We start from the raw sequence: 26,407 nt of genomic DNA, 5'->3' as shown, positions 1-26,407 counted from the left end.
TTGAAGAGGGGGCTTTCTTGTTCTGAAATCCAGGTAAAATTCATTCTTTCTCTAGTGAGAGCTCAAGAAACCCCATCATCCTTGACACCCTCTAGGTTAGCTCTTTAAATGACTTTAACAGTAAGTAATGATTACAGGATGAGGCTTTGAAGCTTCCAGAAATTTTAAGTGAAACTATCTCTATCAGACAGTGCATGGTGAGCCAGTGACTCATTACTGCATGTGTGAACTCTCAAGGGAGCCGTTGTTCAAAGCAATTGGTAGGTTTTTAGCTAAAGAGAGATCACAGGCATCTGCTAATCTCATTCTCCGAAATGCATACAAAATTCCTTTGCTTCCTCTGGAATTCTGCTTCTGCTGCATTAGAGGAGTGTTTGAGCTCTGTAGGATTATTCTCGGGTGCCAAATAAAGTACCAAACACAGCAGGGGCTACCGGCTAGCCCCCGTCCTCTGTTCCACCCCACATCACAGGGGATGCTGCTCAGTGTGGATCTCTTCCAGACTGTAAGAAAGGGGCACGGACAGGCCCTGGAAATGACTGCTGAAGAAATTGTAACTGCCCCCCTAATGTTAAGGGAGACGCAGCGAGGGGAGTGATTTTCTTTTTGGAGGAAGTTGCCCACGTATAAACAGGCCTCTGTGCAAGACTCTGCATGTGGAGTGTACGGTCCCAGCAGCAGCCGTGGAGTACAGAAACAGCCTGGGCATTAGAAATTCACATTTGAATACACACGGGAGGCTAAACAGGCCCCTCCTTCACCAGAATTCAAAGTGAAGCTGGACAGATTTGCAGCTGACCACTCCCTCTTCACCCTTGAGACGTACAGCGTCTCCTACACACAATCAGAAATGCAAAAAACCTGCCACCCAGCATATCTCCCAGAGGTTGAGGCAGGATTCGGTCCCCCTTGCTCTGGCTAGCCAAGTTTTACGCATCCCAAGCAATGGGGCTCCCTGCCCTCCCTCAGCCAGGTGATTCTACAGCCTTCTGTATCCCACTGTCAGAAAGCTTTTCCGAGACAGCCTCAATTTCCCTTTCCTTAATTCATTCCAGTGCCTCCCCCCGTATCCCTTTCCCTGCTCCCTCCACAAACAGGTAACTTCCTTCCTCGGCAGAGGCCTAACTAGCATGTATGTCTGCACGCACATCTTTACAGAGAAATTCACAGTGAGAAGAAAAGTTATAATAGTTTCGCTCATCACTGAAGCAGAAACCGCTTTGTGGCTCTCACCAGCTGGGGATTCTCTGTATGGATTTCTCCCCCAAGCCGGTGGAAAAGCACAAGGGGTGAAGGGGAAGCTGCTGTAAAATATCGGAGATAGTGAGATCGATACAGGAGAGCGCCCCTTTAGAGACTGCTCTAACGGGGTGGAGACAGTCATCCTCCAGCTTTATCACCAGTTCTCTATCAAGCAACCAACGTTCCTTACTCCCTTGAATGGGCACTTGTGGGTGTCGCTGTGCCTTTCTCCTACACACTCCGTTGTTTCACTTTGCAGATATCCCTCCATACTGTGCTTTTAGCAAGCACCGTCCCTTATCTGATAGAATGATATCCTGGGGGGGCCCCTGTGCGTCCGTTTCCATGTGGCCTTTTGGAACCTGTCAGTAAACTCACTGCTCCCAGCCCTTCCCTCTGCATGTGGAGATCTAAGACAGCAGAGCTGTGCCAGTCTGGGCAGTTACTAGAGTTGCTAATTTTGGTTAGAAGTATTCATGGATTAATCTTTAATTCCTGGAGACTCCAAGACAATCTTGGAGGGTTGGCATCCCTAGCAGTTACCGCCATCGGACCCTTTCACCTTCCCAGTTTCACAGGCAAGGAGTGCAGGATCTGCCCCCTCCCCTTGCTCGTCCAGCGAATGTGGAGCCTGGCTCATCAGCACAAGAGGAACAGGGTCCTTCCTGCCCTGCCTCGGGGTGGGGAGGGTAACACCCCGCTTGGCTCCCACGTGCTTTCACATCTGCCTGAAATATGCTGCTTCCTCTTTGTCAGACAGAATCCCTGCATCTCAAACTGGCCCCTCCTGCTCAGTCTCCCCCCCCAACCCTGTTATCCATGCCCTGCCCTGCACCCCCGTCGCCTTTCCTGGGAAGGGGTGGGGATGAGGTGAGGGGGGAAGCAATTACCCCCAGTCCCCCCGCTTCTCTCAGCAGCCAGCTGACCAAAGGCAAAAGAGAGAGAGCCAGATGTGGGGGTGGGGGGCAGACACGGGTAGGTAAGTCTGGTCACATCAAGGGTGGGGGAGGGATGGGGGCATCTGCTTGCTTTGAGCGGTGACAGAGCACGCGGTCACTGTCTTCTCCCTTCGAGCCCTGATCTCTTGCCTCCCATCTCAGCTTCTCTCTCCAGCCTCCCCCCGCAAGCCCCACTGGCCTCTCTTACTCCATGCCACATTCACCCCTTGCCTCCCTTCCCTCCTCTTTGGGGGTTTTAACCTCATCTCCTTCTCCCCCACGCCTTTGTGGGTGCGGAGGCTGCTGTCCCCTCTTGAAACGGTCTAGGCCTCCCTGGGGCAACCCAGCTCCAGGGAGCAGCATCATGTACAGAGCCTGGTCTGTTGGAGGGAATGCCCCATGGACAGGCTGCTCTCTTCTGGCCGTTTGATTTAATTGGGGATCGGTCCTGCTTTTGAGCAGGGGGTTGGACTAGATGACCTCCTGAGGTCCCTTCCAACCCTGATATTCTATGATTCTATGATCTGTCTGCTGCGCCCTTGGTGACCTAGTCCGCAGGCTGAGGTGACCAGCAGAACCAGCCACATCACGGTCGCCGGCATTGTCGGCGATTAATATCCTAGGAGAAAATGGTACCTTCCCAATAAGGGGCTATCTGGATGTGTCCTTGACGACCTGAAGTAAAAGAGCCGGCTGAGTTCAAGCACAGGGCCGACTGAGGGGCAGGCGTTTTCCACAAAACCGTGGCCCTCACCCACTCTGACTGGAGAGAGTGCTCTGGGCTGACACTTGCGAGTGGCTGGTGAGTGTGATTGTGATGTGGCGCTCCTGTCCTAAGCAGCAGCAAAAGGCTTCCTCTGGAAACGCAGCAAACCGTGCGTCGGGGCCGCTGCTCTCTGAGAAGGGATTGCGGGGGCGGGCTGCTGTATGGTTCACATGCTGGCCGGGGTCCTCCTTTAGACTTCATCGCCTCTGAGCCCAGCAGAACTGAAGAGTCTTGCCAAGCTGCAATATAAAGCCTTCCTGTTACTTCATCAGTAAAGACAATCTGAAGGTGAATGGCCATGCCTGGCTGAGAGCGGAGTTGTCAGGGTAAGTGTTACAGCAGCTCTCTGCACACAGCCAGGTCAGTGCGTTTGCATTCAGGCCAGGCATGAGGTACTCGATCACAAAGTGACACGGCTTCTCCAATGTGTGAATGAGGTTCTGCTTCCCTGCCCATGGAATTGCTGCCCCTAAGGAGCACTGGCTACCCCTTTGGCACTAGCTGACAGGATAATAAACCAGAGCTGCAAAAAAACCGGTGGTGTGCTAGAACGGAGCGCGTGGGCAAGCTTGCCCTGCACCACAGACATCTATTCAAACAGGGAGACCCCATCTAAAACGGGACCTTGGAGGGCCAGTTCTTGGCTTTCAAAAATACGAAGTGACCGACAGGCTCCACGAGACGCACAGTTACCTGCAATGACCCCTGCTTCCACCCAGAGCCCTCTGGGGGCTGCAAAACTAACTCCCACAGCCTCACATAGCAGTGAAGGGAGCCCACTGAATTTGGGGGAAAGGAAGGGTGTGTCTCTCTCCAGCCGTGGCTCCCAATCCCCAATATGCATTGCCAGGGCTCCTGCCACTTCAGACCTAGCTTGTATCCCAGCCCCCCCCAACTCTTCACCGCCATGGGTCTATGCTGGGCTCCCCGTCTGTTGTGCAGGCTCCTGCCCCAATGGGTGCTTACAACCACCCCGGGCTGAGGTTTGCAGTTGCCCAGTGTCTTTCTTAAGGGGAAGTAGTGCACACTGGGTGTAACGCACTTCCTCGTGTAAACTGATGTGATGGCTTGGGAGAGCTGGAAATCATGGCCCTGATCTAAAGTTGGAACTTTCTGGTAGGATCTAGCACTTACTGATCCTCTTTGAATGGTGCTCAGACACCATGTGATGAGCAAGTTACAAACACCCGGGTGAGCTCTGTGCATGATTACATGCCCCCATTCCCTTAATCACACATTTTTATACTGATGAAAAGTGCTATGTAAGACTTAAATATTATTACTCTAACGCATGGAAGAGCTGTGGTAGGGTCGCCTGTCTGTGTCCTGTTTCAGTCCTCACATAGAATTCTCATAGGTTTCCTCTGCATTGGAACTATACTGTTATTTACACACTGCAACGTCTGCTGTCTTCAGTAATAATACAAGTTCCCCTCTGGATATTTCTTTACTGATGAGGTATTCCTGGTGCTTATATTGTGTCTTCACTGCTACTGGGTTCATACACCAGCCAGGCCTTTCTAATGTAGTGCAGCCAGCATGTATCTTCGTTTACACAGGCAAGATCCATTACATAAATGAGTATTCAAAGATCTTTCTGTTTAACCAATTGGGTCTTACATGCTAATAGACTGTCAGCCTAACTGAGACCATCATTCTTTTTGCTTTGGTCTAACTGTACGGTCTATATTTTTGTGATGATCTGGATTTAGAAAAGGTTGCATCTATGTAATTTTATTTTTACACCAGGTTTTTGGACCCACTGTATATTTTATATGTGACCCTGGAGAAAATCACACACTCCTCTCAAACTAAATAGATAAATGCAAGTGGAAATCAAGATATTACAGCAGCCCAACTAAAAATCTCAGACTACTAACAGAAAACCGGGGGGGAAATCATCTGCTACCACCAAATTTTTATGGCTGATTAGTTTTGTGTGTACGCTGAAATCCTAGTAAATTGTTTACTTCCAATATTGTGGCTTGTTGCTTTCTCCAGGACTCTCTTATTGTAGATAAGAAATCCGTGTTTCCAGTGAAAGTTTTGCATGTTGAGAAACTGTTCCGTTAATTTTCTTTTTTAAAGCTGCCGGATTGGTGGGTGTGGGGAGAATTTTCTATTTGTGAATGCCATGTCCCTTCTGTACCATACTGTGCTGTCATCATGTCACTGTACAACTTTTGTTGGGTATTTTAAAGTGTTAGATAAATGCTTTCCTGTTTTTGCACACTGTACCCAATTGCATTTATGTGGATAAACGCTACTGCTGAGTATTTGCATGTAGTGTACCTAATCTAACGTGTAATTTTCTTAAAAAAACAAACAATTTCAGAATATATGTATACATACCATGTACAAATCCTAAAGAATGGGCAGCATCGATCGCTCTGAACACGCATACGGTATTACAGACATCCACCTTGCTGGGATTTCTCTTGTATATTTCTCTCCCTTTTGATTGTGTTTAATTTTGTGCTTTCCATTTGACAGAAAGACAAACGAGACACTTCCAACTTCGACAAAGAGTTCACCAGGCAGCCTGTGGAACTCACGCCTACTGACAAACTCTTCATCATGAACTTGGATCAGACTGAGTTTGCTGGATTCTCCTATACTAATCCAGAATTTGTCATTAATGTTTAGACAAGATGCAAATGCCACCTTCTGTGCTCGCAATCCAAACCTTCAGATCACCTTGTAAAATATCAACACTAGTCTTCCGGGATGAACGGTGCATACATGTATACATGCCCTCATTTGAAATGTGGCGATACCTTGTTTTAGGAGGCCCTTATATGTATGTGTCACTTCCTAGCGTGGTTCCTACATCTGGAAATATTTAGTTTGTGAGGTAACAGCAAGAGGTAATACTTCTAAACACTACCAATAATGGTAACCAACAGACTTTTTAAACAGGTCTGAATATGGTCTCTAAATACAAAATTGCTACAGTCTTTGTAATTTTTAAAATCAGACCTGGAGATTCTGGTAAACTTTAAATTATTCAAAAATGGTTCCCTTGGAAGGCCCAGCATGGCTGCTGATATTTTAAACAGTTGTGCTGCAGCTTGCAGTGACTGTGAAGTTGTCTTAGAAGCGCCTCTTGTTCAAGAATGGAAACAGTTAGATCCGATGCGTGTGAAGAAGTCTGCGTGTTGACATATTTATGTTTTCAATGCGTTGTATGTACTGTTAAACTGGCTCAATGAAGCGGCCTTCCTCTGGAGCCTACTGTAAAAGTGTGCATTTCAATACAACAATCATTTTTGTTCCTATTACTCAGGCATAACACTACAAAATTAATTTCATCCCAGTTCTAGTAAATCAGAACACCTGGTTTTTCTAAGGAAAAGGTGGGGGTTTTTAAACATCTGGAACAGTTTGCAGTTTTGATATACTCTGACAACACTCTTCTAAATCTTTCTCTTGTTTTTTTCACAGACATTGTTGAAAGTTAACAGCTCTTTAAAGGATATTAATATTCTACCAAAACACACACATTTGCAAGTTCATTTTACAGTTTAGCAACTGAAAATATGCCCATTAGGAGAGGGCGCTACTGAGGGCTATTTCTAAAGGTAACTTTTTTATAGTATACACCCTTTGCTATTATCTAGATGTGCAATGTAATTAATTTTCCACATGCCCTGGTTTACTTAGTTCTGTTTTCAGGGGTTTTATTTAGTAACCTACAACCATATGTATCATATTAGAAATTCTAAATTTTACAAAAATATTCCAGTTGATATTTTTAATATACAGTTTCAACATGCATGTAGCAAGGTGCCATATGGAGGAGAAAAGTGAGACAAGGTCAACTGCTTGTCCTTCAGCTGGCTAGCTATTCTTACTCTTATTTAGGCACAAACACAAGAATTAAGTGTGTACATTTGGAAACACTGATTATTATTCCTGTCCCGCTGTATGTGAGCTGGGTTGGTTTCCAATAATTTTTTTGCTTTTAAACACTACCAATTTTAATGTAAATACACATTAATTCATGAATATATTGAAAAGTAGAGGTGGGAATCTTATGAGATGTATTGAATCCTACAGGAAAAAAAAGTGGTTTGTTGGTCTTTTATAAACCTCAAACTTTACCTTTTGAATATTTTTTTAAAGGATTTAAGGGAAAAAAGCTGCTAAACACTAGGAACAGATGTTTTTTGCTCATCCATGGGCCATGAAAAGTGTCTAGATAACCCTAGGTTACTCTATTACATTTCTGAATTTAATGGAGGCCAGACCTGCTGCTACTTTGGAGAATGGTGTATTCTTGGTCTCCTTGAGCATGCAATAATCTGTATTTGAGGAAACAAAATTTAAAAAAAAAATTAAAACTGCAAATTGTGCCAGATCAGTTAAGAGGTACATGGGGAACTTTGCATCATGCCACGACCAGGGAAGATTTGCTTTGAATTTATGATGACGGTTCTCATAACTCCAGCATATATATTGCAGAAAATGCTTTAGTTTCTTCTGCAGATCACAGCTGACTTTTGAAGCAAGTGTGTTACTGTAACTGTCAAATATATTGCCTCCAAGTTAGTATTACTTAAATGGTGAATGTTTTTTAATTTGTCTCTCTTGTATTTTAAAATTTTAATACCCTGCCCCAACGTATTTGATCATGGAATATCGTGATTTACCTTAAGGCAAGGAAAGTAGCATGGTAACTTACGCAACTTTTTACATGCAGCCTAGAGAAGGGACTTTTGTCTTAGACGTTTTTGTGTGTTTGAGTGACAATTCTGCATGGAGTGAGATTTGCTTAAATGCTAAAGAACACAGTCTCCTTCTACCACAAGAACTTCCTAAGTCCCCCATCCTGCAAACAGTTACACATGGGCTTAACTGTGCTCACGGGAGTAGTCTGGGACGGCACACGTGGGTAAAGCTAAGCACATGTACAAGTGTCTACAAGACCAACACCCGAGGTCCCAGTCCTCGACCCCCTTAGGCAAGGCCTGATCCAGAATCCTGTGAAGTCAATGCATAAAGCTACTCATCCTCTTCGGGGTCTGCAGCACCAGGCCTTTGAGTTTGTACATCCACTGTTTGTCCTGTCACAGCCCAAATATTTCTTCAAGGTTTGTTTTCAGACTGTTTTATGGACACGTGTGAAATGGAAAAACCTGCTCAGCGGCTGACACTGAGATTTGTAAAGACGCTGCCAAGGAAGGACAAAGTGACAAGCTTTGACGTGGTTGACTCTCTGCTTTTGCTGTAGCTTGCTGACTGAAGCTTTATGGAAGGTTGAGAAAGAACCGGCACTTTGGGAGGATCTTAACCACTGAGAGGCTTCAGACAAGCCCTGCCACTACTCGTGTGTGCTGGGGTCTGAATAACACTGTGTAAAAACGACAGCTGGACATGATCCCCCCCGTAATGCACATTGGCATGGCTCTCTGTCAGAGGACGAGAGTGCAGGCTGGAGGGAGGCTTGAAAACAGAAAAGTCTATAAACACGATGGCAGGGATGCTCAAAAGGGCAAAGGGGAGGAGGCCCATGAGCCTAACACTAAGAAAGGGAGAACTCCACACTGGAGAGCAGGGAGCTGCTGACAGGTCACTCGGACAGTGGAATCATTCTCCAGGGGAATTTACTATGGCAAAGGAAGATCCCCTTCCACCTCTGTAAGTGTCTACACTACAGTGCTACAGCAGCACACCTGGGCCGCTGCCGCCTTTCTAGTGTAGACCACAGAGGGTTAGATTTCATACATAGAACAGTCTAGCAGAGGAAGGGCTGAATTAAGAGTCGCCCCGATGATCAGAGAGCCCGATTCTGGTCTCTCACTGGATTTACACCAGGTAACTGGGGACTTAATTGGTGCCTTCCCTGATTTACACTCGGGTAATTTACCTCCTGTGGTTCTCCAGGAGGCGGCCTGGTGGTGTCAGGGTGGAGTGCACTGCCCTTTTTAGAGAGAGCGCTGTGTTTCCTGTGTAATCGCTGCTCCTGGACGGGGAGCAGGAAGTGCTACGAGATAGATGTGTCTAAAGCTGGCAGCCAGGCTGAGCCGACGGTTGGGTGAGCTGCTCCTGTGTTCAAAGGTCGATGTCTTTCTGCACCCCAAGATTACTGTAAAGGAGGTGAGCCCTCACTCCTCTGCCTGTGCATGGAATATGTACACCTGAACATCCCAGGCACATGGGCATCCAGGGAACTCAGATGGTTTCACTGCTTTCTGTTTGGGCCTTATGTTGGTCTACGGCCCATTGGTCAGCATCTGTGTAAATCAGGCCCCTAAGAGGCATTACACAGAACTGTCCAACAATGGAGCCTTGAGCAGGTCATACATTCAGCATTGTGTCTGGGGACAAGCTGGTGTCTCCCTGGGGTTGTGGGGCAGTCGTATGCGAAGTAGAACGTGCACAGATTGGGCTCGGGTACAGCAGCTGTTGAGGCAGGGCTCATAGGCTACTGGCAAAGGCGGACGTAAAGCTGCTTTGCTTTTTCAGGCTTGTTAGAAATTAATTTCCCGACATTCATATTTACATCAGAGCAGAGATTTCACCAGCCCTGGTGCTATTTAGTTTGTTTTTAGAAAACCAGCTGAGAAGTAAAACCGCCTCTCTCTGCTCTTTAATATCTGTTTCCTTTAAATTGCCACTGCAGTGGGTTGGGTTTCAAGAAGCCAGGGTTCGGAGCCTCTCACTCGAGGGGAGAAGTCGGGATGTTCGGGTTTTAATTCACTTTGGTTTGTGTATGTGTAGAATCTAACCTGGACTCGGGAGCCCTGCTGTGATCAGTGGCATGTTGGACTGAGGCTGATGGTAGGCGTGTTGTCGTGGGCTTGCCAGTGAGTGAGTGAGTGTGTGTGAGTGAGTGAGTGTGTGTGTGTGTGTTTTGCTGCAGGGGTTTCCCATGCTGTGCCTATTCTGCTGAGGTGAGGTGTGGTTAGCACTGGCCCCAAGCATGCTGCTTCCCCCTCTGCTGTTCATGCCAGTGTTTGGTTCTAATGTGCCTGGCTTAGGCACAGGGAAAATCAGTTTTAAAAAGACAAAAAAGGACCTTGAACCAAAATGCAGGTTTAAGACCCTCCCATCCCACGAAACTTTTCCCTCTGTTGGGCTCAGTCTCTCTCCCCACGAGATACGGGTTTATGGCAAGGACCCTTGTTGATCTCAAGGGCATGAGTCAGGTATAGGAGCGTTTTACATCCTGATTCTCATTTCCTCTCTCTGATCGCCCCTGCCCCCATACATGGCCTCACAGCTGCTTTAGTCACAGCTAACATACGGCCTTGGGAGCAGAATGTGATCCCCCAGCTCCCTGCCATATGCAAAGCTCCTCTGATAGGAAAATGGTGCAGGGGTTACCCCGGTGCTCACTTAGGAGACCAGGGTTCAAGTCCATGCTCCACCACAGATTGCAACCAGGTGTGGATTTTTACAAAGTGATTTGTATCACCAGACACACTGGGCATGATTCTCCCTTGCACGTGCCTTTTGCATCATCATTTACACCTGTGCAAATTAGATGTAAATACTACCAGCTCAGAAATAGTACTTGCCCACTGCACACAGGTGTAAATGTATACGTACAGCACCATGCAGAGGAGAACTGAGCACTGTGTGAGGGCCTTTATCAGCAGAGGTGCTGAGCCCCTTCCACTTCCTTTGCTTCAGAGCTCAGCCTTGTCTGCCCACACAAGTGCCACCGATTTAACCCAAACTGTTCTTTTTAAAGTTACACCAGGGCCCTGGTGTAAGTGTAGCACATTTTGGTTTACATTCCACTTGTTCCTGATCCATTTAAGATAATTCATTAGAAGCCACTCTTAAACCGGAATAAGAGCACCCACATGGCCTCTTGCACAGGTTTAACTAAATCGAATTTAAATTCCATCTTTAATTAAACCAATGCAACTTTGTGTGTCACCAGGTTCATAGCCGGGGGTGAGATCTCAAAGGGCAGTAAATATTCCCTGATGAGCATGTTGAGCCCAGGAACTCCAGTGCAAATGGGATCAAGGTGATAATGACTTTTAGTGTAGGACAGATACTGGGCTCACGTTGTTTAAGCTTCTAGAATTACTTCAAACAAACAAATGCTGCAGCTTCTCTGCTTCTGCAGTAGCCGTCGTGCCCTTGAGCTTGTAATTGGTGGGAGAAGCCCCAAGCAGCATGCTCCATGCATGGAAATGTCCTCAGAATTCCAGGTTGGTTCTTTTTATGATCATGTTCCAAGTGGCAATTAAAACAACCAACCACAAAATTGAAAACTGCCTTTGTTAATCAGTTTCTGTTTGAATTTAATTTCACCTGCAAGTATTTGACAAGTTTTCTACACCATGTAATACCTGCTGTGTGTTTGTCAAACGATTCTCCTAAATACCTACTTTTAGATGGACCTATAATCTTTATTCTATTTGCTGCATGTATGAAACAAATAAATAAAATATATAATTTTAAAGAAAGCTGTGTGGCTTGCTTTCCTTTGCTTATGGAGAACATGTTGGAGGTGGTTGTTTTGCAGGAATCTACTGAAAATCAGCTGTTATGTCACTGAATGCTAATTGGATAGCTGGATGAGGCCACTGGCCTGTTGAGATCTAACTTCTGTGTATCAGAGCTGACTCTTATTGCATAGATAACACTGAAATGATCTAGGCAATTTCTGTAAACAACAAAAACCCAGATTACTGGGTTTCTAACAAATAGACTCTTGCCTGGAGACCAGTGACCTGACAGCCTGGAGGTAGGTTTAACCCCTTCCAAGTGCTATAGGTGAGCTAGCTGTTTGTTAATTGTGACGATTCTCTCTAGCAGGTGGTTCATGTCAGACGAGGAGTCAGGGAGTTGTTCCAACCCGCTGCATTTTGAGAGTTGTTCTTCCTCTCAGGGGCCCACACAGCAGGGTTTGTGAGTTGGCAAAGGGCTAGGGCTGGTGAAGTTCATGCTGGCCCGTCTTCCATTTTGATGTTGCTTAGAAGATTATAAAAGCTGTTTTTAGACACAGCATCTTGTCACTTGGCCACCTAATGTATGAAAGAGACTGTCCTTTAAACAGAACGCGCACCCAGCAAGTCAATGAGTTCATCCCCTGGCATCTCCAGCTCCAGCACACTCTTTAAATCTCCCAGAAATTCTCTTTTATAGCCTATGAACGTTTAGCCTGTTCACTATGTATCGCCAAAGCAATGGCTTCCCAAGGTGCTACTGTTATGGACCGCTAAATGCCAGTGTTATTTGTATTCCCATAGTGCCAAGGACCCTCTTGTGGTAGGTGCTGGACCAACATCTTGTACAAATATACCCCAGCATTTGGAAAGAGCTACTAAACAAAGGGGGGGGAGGGGGGCAGGGCGAATTCAGTGGACTAGGAATACCTGGGCTATTTAATTCTCTTCTGTTGTTGTTAAAGTCAGACGTGTCCCCAGTTTGGAAGCCGGAGCCTGCAGAAGTGTTTGCTGTGTGGGTCTGTATAGACAAGGGTCTAGTGAATTCCGCGTCACGCAGCCCTGCACAGGGGCACCCTGGGGATAAAAGGGCTAAGATACTCGAGGTGCTCAGACCCTGCAGTGACTGGGGCCATGTCGGAACCTGCCGGTGCACATCTACAATGCAAAGAAAAGTCTGTTGCACCAACCAGGTCTCTGGGCTCATGGGACTTAGGCCGCAGGACTAAAAATAGCAATGTGGACAGTCCCACTCGGGCTGGAGCCTGGGCTCAAAACCCCAGCGTGGTGGACGGGGCTTGGATCCCAGGTCAGAGCCCCACCCCCCTCGCCGGATTTCGGAGCCCAGGCTCCGACCCGAGTGGGAGCGGCCATGCGGCTAGGGTTAACCTTGCAGCCCAAGCCCCAGTCAATGGGCCTGGGCTCTGAGGCTCGGTGCTACAGGTTTCCCTCTGCCGTGTGGACATACCTGGAGACAGGGAACCATTCAGCCTGGCTGACTAGATGCAATGCTGGCCTCCAGCTGGCTCAGCCTGGGCCTGACATGTGACATTAGCCTACAGGAACCTCAGCCTGTGCCTGCAAAAGTCCATACACCGAGGCTGATTCATGCACATACCAGCAGAGCATAGACACCCCTCCACCCCCCGGCCCAGCCTGTTCCCACCCCCTGTTCAGAGAAGTGTCATGTGGCTACTTGGGATCTTTGGGGGCTGGCAGGAGTGAGGCAAACGCCTGTCTCCCGCTCAGCTCTGTTAAACTGGGGCTGAGGGAAACCCCATTAGCGAGGTGGCCTCTCTGGGTGTCTAGCAGCTGATCCTGCACTCTCTGCATGCGCTCACTGGCCCTTCTTCCTGCAGACACCTAACTCAGAGGGGCCGTCCCACGGGAGCGGCTGGGGGACAGTCCCCTGGGAGGGCAGGGTTCACTGAACTCCAGTCTCCTTGTGAAGCCACAGGGCTTGCTTTGCTGGTATGGCCTGTGAGCAGAACGGCAGAGTCTGCTGCCCCCGGCACCCGCTCGTGCAGCCCCAAGCCAGGGCTGAGCATGTGTGCTCGTTCCATTGTCTTTGTCCTGCTTGGCTCCACGTCCCATTGGTGTCTTAATTAAAGAATCAGCTAGGAGAAGGGTTTGGTTTATAGGAGCCATTAACACCGGCCTCTGGGGCAGCATGGAGTGCCAAGTGCCTCCTGCTCCCAGAGACCTATAATCACAGCCCCATAAAATACACCCCAGAGCCTCCTGGCTGTTAGAGAAAAGCCTGGTAGTAAAACAACATTGTCTCATTGTTTTAAAAACCCAGGAGGTAGAGGTATTGATATGACCATTAGACCTAGACCCCTCTCAGCTCAGATCTGTAGCTGGTTCTGCACAGACATGGAGTCAGAGACCATCCCTGCCCCAAACAGCTGCAGTGTAACCAGCGAAAGCATGGAAGAACCGAAGGACTATTATTTACAGGTGGGTATGAGGCACCACGTGACGCTTTCCCAAGGTCACCCAAGGAGTCTGAGAGAGAGCCAGGGTGTGAACCCAGATCTCAGCCTGCTGTCTGAAGCACAAGGCCAGTTTTCCTTTCTGTCACGGGGTGGCTGTACATCGCCCCCTAGCGCAGGCTGCAGCATGCCTGTATCAATTAACGCTGTAACCTATTAAAATGAATTTCCCTTCCGTTCATAGGACAGCTGTTTCAGTACAATTCCCTTCCCCTAATGATGCATGTGCCCATGAAGCCTCCAGGGAGCTGCTCCCCAAACAAACAGGAACAAGGAGGGGCAGGGGCTGGCACTGGGTTTTATTCTGCACTTGTAGAACAAGAGGCAATGAAAGGAAAGTGGCAATGCAGCTCTGGTTCCCAGCAATGCCCAGAGTGGTGCTGAGCTGCTCTTCCAATCTGTACGCAGCTGTATCCACACACGCTCCTTCTGTGCATGGCTGGCTGCAAGCAGGAACCAGCATGCAACAGAACCAGCAGGGATACAAGAGGCAGCTCTTGCAGGGTGAAATTCAACATGTGCAGCAGGCTGCTGGTGCAGCCAGCCCTCTGAGCAGCGGGGACACCGGTACCTGTCCTCTCCGGGCTAAATTAGGACTCAGAGTGTGTTGGCTGTCAGCAGGCCCTCTGCACAGGGCTGAATTTCAGTCCCTCAGAATATGCACCTAAGCCAACCAATAATCACTTTGGGTACCTGCCACAAGGCCTCTCTTCCCCCCTCAATGGGAAGGAAGTTGGAAGAGTTTGGAAAGGCTGGACTTGAGTTCCTCCTTTCTTCACATGCTGTCTTCATTTGATACAAATTATTCACCAGTGAGCATGCCCGTATTTCATGCATTCATTATACCACGTACCTGTGGCTGGACGTGCATCCTCTCTTGGGATATGACTTTGTCCACGCCTTGCATAGGCTGCAGTTTGTTCCTCTTAGCCTGAGAGTTCTCTCTCCTTACCTCAGTGTTAATGGCTTTTAACAGTCAAGTGGCTCTTTACAGTTTCTAAACTAGTTTCAGGCTTTTCAAGTATGTCAACTTTTTTTGTTGCTGTTTCACTGGTTCAGACTGCTTTGCTATTTGACTAGCTATGGCTAGGGTTAAATCACTCTTCAGCCATAGCTCTTCTGAAAGGTTTTCATCTGTTAGCCCACTAACCAGCCTGTCTCTGATATGTCCATGTGTTGCATTCCCAAAATCACAGTGTTCAGCCAATGCATCCAGAGCTCTTATAAAACATTCAACATTTCCCCCCTGGTTCTTGAATTCTCGAGTGGAGACTTGCTCTTTCATGAACCACATTTCTCAGAAGTATAAGGTATGCATCAAGCATAGCCAGAACTCTTTAACAGTAATCTTTGTGACTGTCACCGGTAAAGTCAAAGGCTTTAAAGATATTTTCTGCTTGTTTGCCCCAGCATAAGTTAAAGAAGATACCGGTATATCTCCAGTTTCCTTGTGGATCTTTCTAGCAATGAAAAACCATATTTCCAATCTGTCCATTCTGAAGGTTTGTCAAAGCTGAAGTTCTCTGGAGCATTGAAGAGTGGTATGTTGATGATAAAAACCTACAACTTTTGTTGCTTTGTTCCTCCTGTCTGCAACCCTTGTTGCTGTTTTCCTTCTCTTTCTGTTCTTAACTTACTCCTGACACCATGTCACATACCTCTGTACCAGATGGAGCGTGGCTACAGAGCTTGCTTATATACATCATATGTCTTCATCATATGATCCTTTAACGCTCTGCCAGGTATGACTGAGGTTCATTTAAATGGGGTATTTTACACATGGGGCCACCTAGTGGTTGAACAGTATAATACAGAGTAGCATTCTGTTACACTTAAGAACCTTCCTTTGTCAAAAGTTTCGTCTTACTGTGTTTTCTAACAGCTCTCACTTAAGAGTGTAAGTGACTAACCCTGGAAGAGCTCTCAGACCACCAGTTACATCTTGCCATTGGATGAATCTCCAGGTTCTGTTCTTCATGGCTTAACCTCTTCTCCTGAAACAAGCCCTTGGAAGGGGGTGATGCTGGTGGCCCCTCTTCCTTCCATGACTGGTTGTTTCTTTGTGGTCATCAACTTGCTGAATCAGAGATAATCAGGGACATCTGTTTCCCTAGCTGTGTCATTGGGCTTATGTTATACTCACTGATTATTGCTAGGCAGTATTTAGCAATATGGATCCTGCATCTGATTGCTTTCTCTTTATTCTCAACACTTGAACAGAGTTGCCTGAAAGATGTTTATTGTGCTTGGCACTGACTTACAAATTGCCATCAGTGTATTAAGTTTTGCAACAATGAAGTTTTGTGAGTGTGATAACTGAGAACATTTCCTCCTTTAGTCAGTAATTACATATCAGCTTACAGTGAGATGATTTAATCTGTGGCCACTACAACCTTGGATGATCTCTAAGATTTTGTTACTTTTTCTGTGACTATAAAACTGGTGAAGCGTAAGGGGAGGAATTTAGTCTGAGGACAATTCCTGTGCAGTTTAAACCACAACAAAAACACACCTTGGCTGCAATTCTGGGCCATGTCTCCAGGAGATGCAGCCTAGAGGAGGAAGGGCAAAGATAGTTTGAATCTGTCTTTGTCCCCTCAGGGTTCTGGGCTGCCCCAGCGGCCAGTGTAGCCTCTGGCATAAAATTAGAGAAACTGAGACTTGCTCTATTTTACAGCCTGACCGCAGAACCCCTCACAGCCCTCCATGCTAGGACCTACACCGTGCCCAGGGCAGGTCCATCCCCTAGATTCATTGTTTGTGAAAATAGCAACTTCCAGCCCACTGGGAAATACTTCTTAGCTTTAGTCATTTCAGCTTCTGCAAATAAAATGTTTGGTTTTGTGACACTTTTCTTAATTATGGGAACTAATGACAAAGCCATTGTGACAAATGACTTAGATTTTGAATAGTGAAGTTAATTAATTCTGATGTTCGATCCTCCCTCAGAGTTACCCCAAAACCTTATTAAGGAGTCTGCATACATAGTGTAACGTAGTGGGGTACGGAATCAAAGTCCCTGCAGCCTGACAGGTAAAATTCTCCCCAACTCTGAGGTGGGCCTGAGCTGTCTGAAATGAGGAGTATAAAGGATTGGCGCGCACACTGCATTTTCCTCTTGAGCCATCACGCCATCCATCACAGACATCAGGAAGAACACAGCCTCATTAATGTTTGAAAGAGTGACCAGAAGCAGTTTTGCTTTAGTCTCTGACCTTCAGGAGCCATCTCCCCAAGGCCATCTTTCATGCATTTAATTTGCATTACAATCCTGTTTGCCTCATTATTCTTTATCCACTCCTTCATCAAAGAATTTAAATCAAATCAATTAAAACGTGGCGGGTTGGAGCCGCATCAAACCTTTTATGGTGGCTCAGGCTCCTCCAGCTGGGCTCAGACCATGAAATCTCCCTTAATCTGCCATTATGTGTTCCTTCATTGCTTCTGTGGCATCATTGCCATATAAAGCCCTCTTCGTGATCTCTCCTCCTCTCACCTGAGGCAGGATGATCTCGTGGATAAGGCATAGGACTGAGAATCTAGGTCCTGCTCACAGATCCACCCCTCTGCAACCCTGGGTGAGCCGTTGCCTTGGTGTTCCCATCTGTAAAATGGGAGCAATACCTATCTCGTCAGCCTCCTGGGAGGGTGAATTCATTGCTACTCAGGCAGGAAGCAGTACAGAAAGGATTCCTGTTTCACTCCTCACTGTTCTGAGCTCTAATAACACGCAGGAATAGCCATTAGTTCCCCATGGGCCTGACCCAAAATGCAGGAAAGTCAGTGGGAAGACGCCCATTGCCTTCAATGGGCTGCAGTTTGGGCTTCTTTGTCCTAGTGTGAAGATGCTCTCTTTAGTCTTCTATCTCTTCTGTCTCACCATTATATTGCACAGCTTTGGACCCCAGGCTGTGGCAGGAAATATTTGGGCTTCACCCTGTCTGTCTGTTGTGCTGACACACCAGGTACAAACCTTTTAAAGAAGGAGCCCCCTTGGTCAGAAGGTTGCGCTTGTTTGATGCCTAATGTCTGGCAGAATGCTCCTGCCTTGTTTGCACGTGGGTCACGGATGTCTAGAAAGGTGACTGACCTTAGCGGCAGGTCTGTGAAGGCACAAAGCAACGCTGTCCCTACAGTCGATCCCCATAGCATCACTTACCACTTAACTAATGACTGGCATTTTCAGAGTGCCCACAAACAATAAGGGCCCCTCCCCAAAGTCCTAGGAGGTGGGTAGGAATCATCACCCCCATTTCACAGATGGGGAAATTGAGACACACAGAGGCAAAGTATCTTGCCCAGGGGCTCAGTTCCTAGTTCTTGTCCCCCATGCTCAATGCTCTAGAGGCCAGAGCCATGAAATTATGAAATGAGGGCCCAAGAAGGTTAGACATCAATGTCCCATAGCTTCATGATTGGCTTGCACAGTTCCTGGTATTTGAGTCTCCCCTCCGTCAGTTGAATCAAAGATTTATAGACATTAAAGCAGGGGGGAAATGACTATCGGTTAAACCAGCTCCTGGCTGCTGCACGATTATTCCTTACAGCGTGTTCTCTATTGCTTTGTCAGTTTTAAATGCAATAGGCTTGCACCACTGGATTTGGGAGGCCACAACCTTGTAGATCTCATTGTTAGAAAGTTACTGTCTATCAGAAACATATCTTCTTGTGCAGGTTGTAAGCTTTGGGGGCAAGGTCTGCCTCTTTGTTATGTGTTTGTACAGTGCCTGGCAAGCAATGGGTCCTAGTCCGCGACTGAAGCTGCTTGGTCCTACCACAACAGAAATAATAACGAATAACACTAATTAATGCATGGCCTTGGAGCACTCTCAAAATGGGATTTAAAGTGCCAGGGGTTCTTTTGTTGAGCCAAACTTTCCAACATGGGCTTCTAAAATGAAGCTCCTCATTCTCCGTTTGGGCACTTAGGCATCACAAATAGATGTCAGGGCACCAAAATGCCAAATTTGAGCATGAAGATTGGACAAAAGTGGGACCTGGGCATTTAACTTCTTTAAACACGAGCCTTAGCCACAGGACAATAAGGGCCTGAGTCAGCACTGGTCAGCAAGCCAGGAAAGAGCTTGGAGAGGAGGGCAGCGTGACTGATTATCAGAGGAGCTACCAGGGACTGAGGTGAGGATAAAAAATCAGAATGAAACAACAAAAGGTAGTAGTCGGAAGAAAGCTGACTCCCAGGTGAATGAGGCGGACTGGGGAAAGAGGGTGAAGAATGACACAAAGTACTTAGGAGTGAATTTCAGATCTGCGAAGTCAGAGACTAGAAAATAAAGAGACATGCTCACAGTAAGACTAGTGAAATTGCAGTAGGGGAGTGAAAACACTGGGCAATGGAAAAGAGTTCTAAGATTTAAAGGGCAAGAAGGGTTTTTGGAAAGGAAATACCAAGCATGTTGTAGTAAAGTCTGCTGCTTTGGCTGAACTTTCTGTTTACTCCTTAATATGTCTGAAGAATGATTTAAGATGGTTTGAGTAAAGAAATCAAGTACATTAAGCATTGGTATAGTAAAGGAGGAAGAAGTAAAAACTAGGTATTTCGGGCTTAACCGGAAACAGCCCTAAAACAAACCAGAGAGTGCTGGGAAGAATCACTGCAGCTGAGATGCCTGCATGGCAGAAGGTGATTAGAGGAGTGGACAGGGCTGGTCCAGCTCTAACTGTAAAGACAATCCGCATGACAAGTGTACTGTAGTCTAGTCTTCTCTTCCCTCTCTATGTGATAGTGCGGTATCTCCACATTATACCTCTATATTATAGGGCTGGTAGCCCTGCCTATTATTGAGGTTGCCTGACTCTTCCCACTATAAGACCCTGTTTTCAGTTGCCTATAACTATGCCAACTGGGCTGAAAGTTTCCAAGCTAGGGGTTTGCGTCAGGTTGAATCTGTTTGGAATGTGCCAGTCAAAACAGTTCAGTCATTTCTGAGAATGAGGCTAATGAGGGAGGAAATACATTGTTTTGCCATTAGGAACAGATCTGGTGACACTTTTTTTTAAATAAAAGAAGTTCTAACATGCCCATGCTTTGGAGCAGGGACTTGAAGTTTGGTAGGTGGTGGCCTTTGTGTCTGGGATGTGCTTTTTGCTGCTGTTGTGAAAATCCACCCAAATTTGGTCATGTTATAAGCCTTTGAAATTCTCAGTTTGCACATGCTCAGTTACCAGCCTCTTGCATCTGAAGGCTCCAAAGATTCCATATGCACTGAGCATGCTCCATCCCCTCCCAGCTCCTGGTGCTCACCACACTGTGCGTGCTCCAGCTCAGGGAGTACCAGGGCAATTTAAACTGCCCTTTCCCTGTAATTGTTGCTGTGGGCCCAGGTGGGGCTGGGCACCTGAAATGACAGCAAAGAGCCTCCTGTGTCCTCAGTGACACCACTGCGGGTGCTCAGGCACACGGAGGAGAGAGCTGCCTGTCTGCAGCAGGGACAAGAGACTGGCCAGGGAGAAAGTAAAGGAGTAGACTGGAGCATGGAGAGATGAGGACTAGGAGTTAGGGAGGACTGGGCACGAGACAAGAACAGAGATTGGGAGTGGCTGGGCATGGAGACTGGGATTGCAAGCTGGGGAAAACGAGGAGACTGGGAGCTGATGAGAAAAATTGGAAGAACTGGGAGTCAGTTGGTGGGGGCTGGCAGAACACTGAGATGGGATGAAGGGCAGGAGGGAAAGGGGGAAACTGGGACCTGCTGGACAAGAAGACATGGACCCAATGCGGGGGAAAGGTGCGGGAGGCGAGATATAGCTGATAAAGAGTCAGGTTACGGGGGAGAACTGGGATGGGCTAGGCAAGGAAGGTGGAGCAGGAAAACTGGGCCTTGGACGGGAAGCCTGGAGGAAGAGAGTAGGATTGGTAAGGCAAGAAGAATGGACCAGGATGAGAAGTGAGGGGTAGGGAAGAGACAGGACTGAGACAGAAACAGGTTGCAGGGGATGGGGCAGAAGGGGTTATGCTTGGGGGGAACAGGAAGACGGCCTGTGACCACTAGAGCACACTCCCCTGCAGAACAGGGGATGGCATCCAAAATTCCTGAGTCTCACTATCAGCAAATATCTGTGAACCCCCTGGCAAAGTGTGGGCCTCACCCCCCTCTAGTTGTGGGCCACATACAGGATGACAACCCACTACTGCTATCAGTGAGTCCATTAGCTTGAGAACAGAGGGTTGTGCAGTGGATCTACAGGGGCTAGTTCTGCTGATGAGCCATGTGGGTGTCACATGATGGAATTTCTGTTTTTTTCAGTTTGCTTTCTTAAAACCTAGGAAATGATTCCCCCCCCCCCATATACATTAAAATAATATGTTTAAAGTTGCAAAGGCAATAACTTAATAGTTAGGAAACATCAGAATTAAGGTTGCCTGTGCAACCTTAATTCACCCCCCTTGCATGTATGCATTATGATACAGCCTTTAATTATATAATTACCTACTGTTTTTTCCACAGGGCCCTGCCTCGTTCCATGCACAGGGTGGACCTGTTATGGGGCTGAATAAGGGTTGTGAGCCAGACACCTAGTCTGCTCCAACACAGATCCAGGGTCTGAACCACATGCCCCAAAGCTGCAGACCTAACTGAAAGCAACTTAAGAAGTGTTCTTGTCTTTAACGCTCAGATGCCCAACTCCCAATGGGGTCCAAAGCCCAAAAAAATCCATTTTACCTTGTATAAAGTGTATACAGGGTAAACTCATAAATTGTTCACCCTCTATAATACTGATAGAGAGATATGCACAGCTGTTTGCCCCCCCCCCCGGTATTAATACATACTCTTGGTTAATTAATAAGTAAAAAGTGATTTTATTAAATACAGAAAGTAGGATTTAAGTGGTTCTAAGTAGTAGCAGACACCACAAAGTGAATTACCAAGCAAAATAAAATAGAACACTCAAGCCTATGTCTAAGAAAACTGAATATGGATAAAAACCTCACCCAGTAAGCTTTCTTTTACAGACTAGTCTCCTTCTAGTGTGGGTCCAGCAATCACACACCCCCTGTAGTTACTGTCCTTTGTTTCAGTTTCTTTCAGGTATCCTTGAGGGTGGACAAGCTATCTCTTGAGCAAGCTGAAGACCAAAATGGAGGGGTCTCCCACAGGCTTAAATAGACTTTCTCTTGTGGGTGGAGACCCCCCTCCTCTCTCCTATGCAAAGTCCAGATACAAGATGGAGTTTTGGAGTCACATGGGAAAGTCACATGTCTCAGAACTTGACTCAGAACTTGCAGGTAGCAGCCATTGCTCACATGGTATCTTGAATGTCTCCAGGAAGACTTCTTATGTGGAGCCTTCCAACATCCATTGTTCATTAAATGCTTCTTGATTGGGCACTTAATTTTCACATTCCTTTCTCAAGAAGCTAACCAAATGCTTTACAAAGGCTACTTAAAAATCAAGCCAGTACACAGCCAAGATTCATAACTTCAAATACAAAACTGATACATGCATACAAATAGGATTAATAGATTCAGTAGATCGTAACCTTTCCGTAGATATGTTACATGGCATACGTAGCATAAAACATATTCCAGTGTTTATAATAAGCATATTTCCAAAAAGCCTTATGGGGAGGCACCGTCACAGTCCCCATTTTCTGATTGCCCAACTTGGTACTCTGCACTCCCAGCTGCAACCGCAGCCAGTGGGAGCTGTGCTTTGAATATATAAAGTGCTATAATGCTGCGTGCTCTGAAAAATCGTGTCCTATGGGCCTCATATGGGGCATCCCAAATTAGCAGACACTTTTCACCTTCGTTTCTCTGCATCAGCTCCCCAGCTGTCAACTAGGGCGACCACCTCCTCCTCTCCTTACAGAGGGGCTGTGAAGATGAATTAACTAATAGTTGTGAAGGGCTCAGTTACGACAGTGATGAGCCCATGAGGAAATGAATAATTCTGTCTTCAGAGCAGGGGTGCAATGTTGTGCAGTATATAAGGCCTAGGGCCATACACTGAACAAGGAGGATAAAACAAAATAATGACCATCTGCTCAGTGCGTACCATCCATCCTATGCACTGAGTTAGGCAGTGGTCCTCTGGAAAAAGTAGGACATGATCATGTCATTAAAGACTCCCGTAGTGCATATGCACAAGGGGCCAAATTAAGATTGCACCGGCAGCCTTAATCCTGGTATTTCCTAACTTTTGTGTGCTTGATTTTGAAACCTTAATAATATACTTTTAACATTGTTTTTTGTGTATAACAAATACACACACATGCATATGTGTATAATAACCACTGTGGGTACTGTGTTGGAAGAAGACTTTACCAGGTAAATTGTTGGTTTCCTTATCTCATACACACAGCCTTTAAACAGCTATTCTTTTGCTGCTGGATATGCTAGATGTCTGTTTTTAAAGGTTGCATGAGTCATAATCTCAGCCAACCAGCAGCAAAGAAACATTGGAGATATCTGAGCAGCAGACCGAGAGAGAGAGTTTTGTAACTAGGGACAAGTAAACAATCAGAAGCAGTATGATCTGAAAGACATTTCTCAGTATAATTTCCATGTATTACTCAGCTTTGGTTTTGGGCTGTGGTGATACTTTAGGGAGGTGTTAAAAAGTGTAACACTAATAGGACATTGTTAATTAGCCATTGATAGATGCTCTCTCTGATCTGAGTGTGTAGGAAAAATCCCTAGACGGAATGGCCTTGGGGATAAGGCACTAAACTGGCACTCAGGAGAGCTGGGTTCTGCCACAGACTGCTTGTGTGACCTTGGGCAAGTCACTTCCTCAACGTGTGCCTCACTCCTCGTCTCTTCTTGTTAGTTTAATCCAACATCTGAAACATCGGGGAAGCATCTTCTCAGAACAGTCTAGGCCTCATGGTGGTGGTAATGTTAGAAGCCAGTTAGAAAATTAGCTTTAGAATGAGGGGGAAATGCAAAAGGAGAAGCAAGGGAAAGCAGGTCTTTTCAGCAGCAATAGGAAAATGCCCCCCTATGTGGAACTGGACAATCCCAGTTAGTGGTCCTATGAAGAAGACAGGAATTGTCAGACTGGATTAGACCCAAGGTCCATCTTTCCAATGTCTTGTCTTATGCAGTGTCCAGCACCAGCTGCTACAGAGCAAGGAGCAAGAATACTGCATTAGGCAGCAGTGGGATAATCTGCCCTCCACATTAGGTCCCCTTCTAAACCCTAATGTTCAGACCCCTTTCTAACATTAAAATTCTTCACACACACATTTCCCTGGCCTCCCATGGAGACATTGCGGCACTAACCACCACCTCCTGCCTGTAGGACGCAGAGAAAGAAAAACCTGTCTCCTCCTCTGTGAGCAGCATGCCCTACTGCTACTGCAGACTAGGGAGGGGCAGGCAACCTTCCACCCTCCCGTAGCACCAATCAGCTGACCCGTTAAAACCTCTAAAAGGAGAGGAGGTGGCAAGATACTCCAAATTGCTCAAGGTAAGTGGGTGTAGGAACCACTGAGTGGGGGCGGGATCCAAACGAAGGCAGCTGGCCTGGTTTGAGACTCTTTATGAGACCAGGAGAGAGGAGGTTTCTAGGGGTGGTTCTTTTCCCCTGAGTCCAAAGGGAGGAGGAGTTGTCTTCTCAGCCCACAGTCAGGAGGTAGAATGGCCAGTCTGCAAGGCAAGCATAGCAGCTGCTGCTGTTGGAAGCAGTCAGGACAGATGCATGTAACAATCAGCTAGGGATGCTCTGACTCAATGCAGCTGAGTGTCACACACACCTGGCAAACTGGATCTTTTGATTCCCCATTAGGACTTTCCAAGAACTTCTCCTTCCTTTGAAGAACCTTTAAAGAGTCTCCCTGTGAAAACTAGTTCCAAGCAAAGAGGCCTGGGAGATTAATGAGCTACTTCTCCTACTGAGATGGAGAATCAATACAGCAGCACAGAGGTGAGTGTTCGATGACTTTCAGCTGGACTGGGAGGCAGCTGTTCTAAAACACAAGCAAGGACTTGTTTGGTGAAGAGCAATTCAGGATCTCTGGGGAAGTTACTGGTAGGTTCAGGGATGATAGTCTGTGTCAATGCGAGGACAGGAAGAATCTTGTTCCAAAGTGCTACACAGGTGGGAATTGACTGGTTAGTATCTTATGCAGCATAAAAAAGGATTTGGCCTCTTGTCAACTTTTATTTAAAATTGTAACCAGTCAATTAAAATCTACGTTGGAGGAGCGGGTACAACAGCGTTTGGACAGACAGAGGCAGCTGCCAAGTTCCAAAGTTAATGGGATTCTGCAAGATTTATAAGGTTAGACCACTCAAACTGTGCCCGTGGCCTGGGAATAGCTACAGATGATGCTGGGGTCCAGATGAGAGGGCAGGTCAATCTCCAGTCAATGTTTTTCTATTTGAAGCACATAAGAACATAAGAACGGCCATACTGGGTCAGACCAAAGGTCAATCCAGTCCAGTATCCTGTCTACTGACAGTGGCCAATGCCAGGTGCCCCAGAGGGAGTGAACCGAACAGGTAATGATCAGTGATCTCTCTCCTGCCATCTATCTCCACCGTCTGACAAACAGAGGCTAGGGACACCATTCCTTACCCATCCTGGCTAATAGCCATTCATGGACTTAACCTCCATGAATTTATCCAGTTCTCTTTTAAACCCTGTTATAGTCCTAGCCTTCACAGCCTCATGTATCACATGTATGATATAGGAGCATTAATTACACGTGGTCACATTTCAGAGTAGCAGCCGTGTTAGTCTGTATCCGCAAAAAGAAAAGGAGGACTTGTGGCACCTTAGAGACGAACCAATTACGCTCAAATAAATTGGTTCGTCTCTAAGGTGCCACTTGGTCACATGGCACCTGTCCTGTGAGGATCTCAGTGCATTTTACAAACCATTAGCTTAGCTTCACAAGAGCCTGGCTGTATATAATCTAGTTTAAGCAAGTGTCATGCCCCACCACTGCAGTATGCAGGTGACTCATGGAGTAGGAAGTTTTATACCCACATTACAGATGAGGACATTGAGGCATAATGAGATTAAGGGCCTGCTTCTGAGGTGTGCTGAACCCATCATCCTACAAGAAGGCTGTGGGGAGCTGGGAATGGAACCCTGTGTCTGTGTGCATCTATGGCGCACCTACAGCTGACCATAGGGTTGGAAGACTTTTATGGGTAAATGTAGATTAAATGTCAAGTTTACCATAGAGACACAAACCGACAAAAGTATTTCAATTGATGATGATTGAAATTTACACCTCCGCAAACTAGGAAAGATGCTGCTTGAGAAATGATGAGTTTGATTTAAGGCTATTTACTGTGTATAGTTGGACGTGTGATGTCGATTATTTGAGTGTTAACCGTTACAAAGCTTTAGCTTTTTGAATCTCAACAATTTAAATAATTGTCTGACTTCCCCCCCCAAATTTCCCTCAACAGTGAAATTTTACATCTATAAACATAATTTAAAAAACTTAAACTCATAACTTTGTGCAACCATGAAAATGTCAAGTGTTAGAAATCTTTTGAAATACTTCAGATTAAGCCAATATTATCCCTTGAACTTGTAAAAGGCTTAAAAAAACCCCAAGTTCTGCCAAGCCTAC

General features: G+C 46.4%; 2 protein-coding genes across 2 annotated transcripts in view; both read left to right on the top strand.

Moving 5' to 3' along the window:
• Positions 1-5,592, top strand: part of PRKCB (protein kinase C beta) — a 244,914-nt gene extending 239,322 nt beyond the window's left edge. Inside the window, exon 17 of the mRNA XM_077828614.1 lies at positions 5,440-5,592. Within this exon, the coding sequence (XP_077684740.1) occupies positions 5,440-5,592 (153 nt within the window). The remainder of the gene's footprint in view (positions 1-5,439) is intronic.
• Positions 5,593-25,816: 20,224 nt separating this feature from the next.
• The window catches only part of CACNG3 (calcium voltage-gated channel auxiliary subunit gamma 3), a 62,582-nt gene continuing 61,991 nt past the window's right edge, over positions 25,817-26,407 (top strand). The window contains exon 1 of the mRNA XM_077828650.1: positions 25,817-25,851. Coding sequence (XP_077684776.1) covers positions 25,817-25,851 — 35 coding nt within the window. The remainder of the gene's footprint in view (positions 25,852-26,407) is intronic.

This window comes from Eretmochelys imbricata, chromosome 10, assembly GCF_965152235.1.
Source record: "Eretmochelys imbricata isolate rEreImb1 chromosome 10, rEreImb1.hap1, whole genome shotgun sequence".
In the NCBI taxonomy this organism is placed as follows: domain Eukaryota; kingdom Metazoa; phylum Chordata; order Testudines; family Cheloniidae; genus Eretmochelys; species Eretmochelys imbricata.
This window is presented reverse-complemented; position numbering and strand designations above follow the sequence as displayed.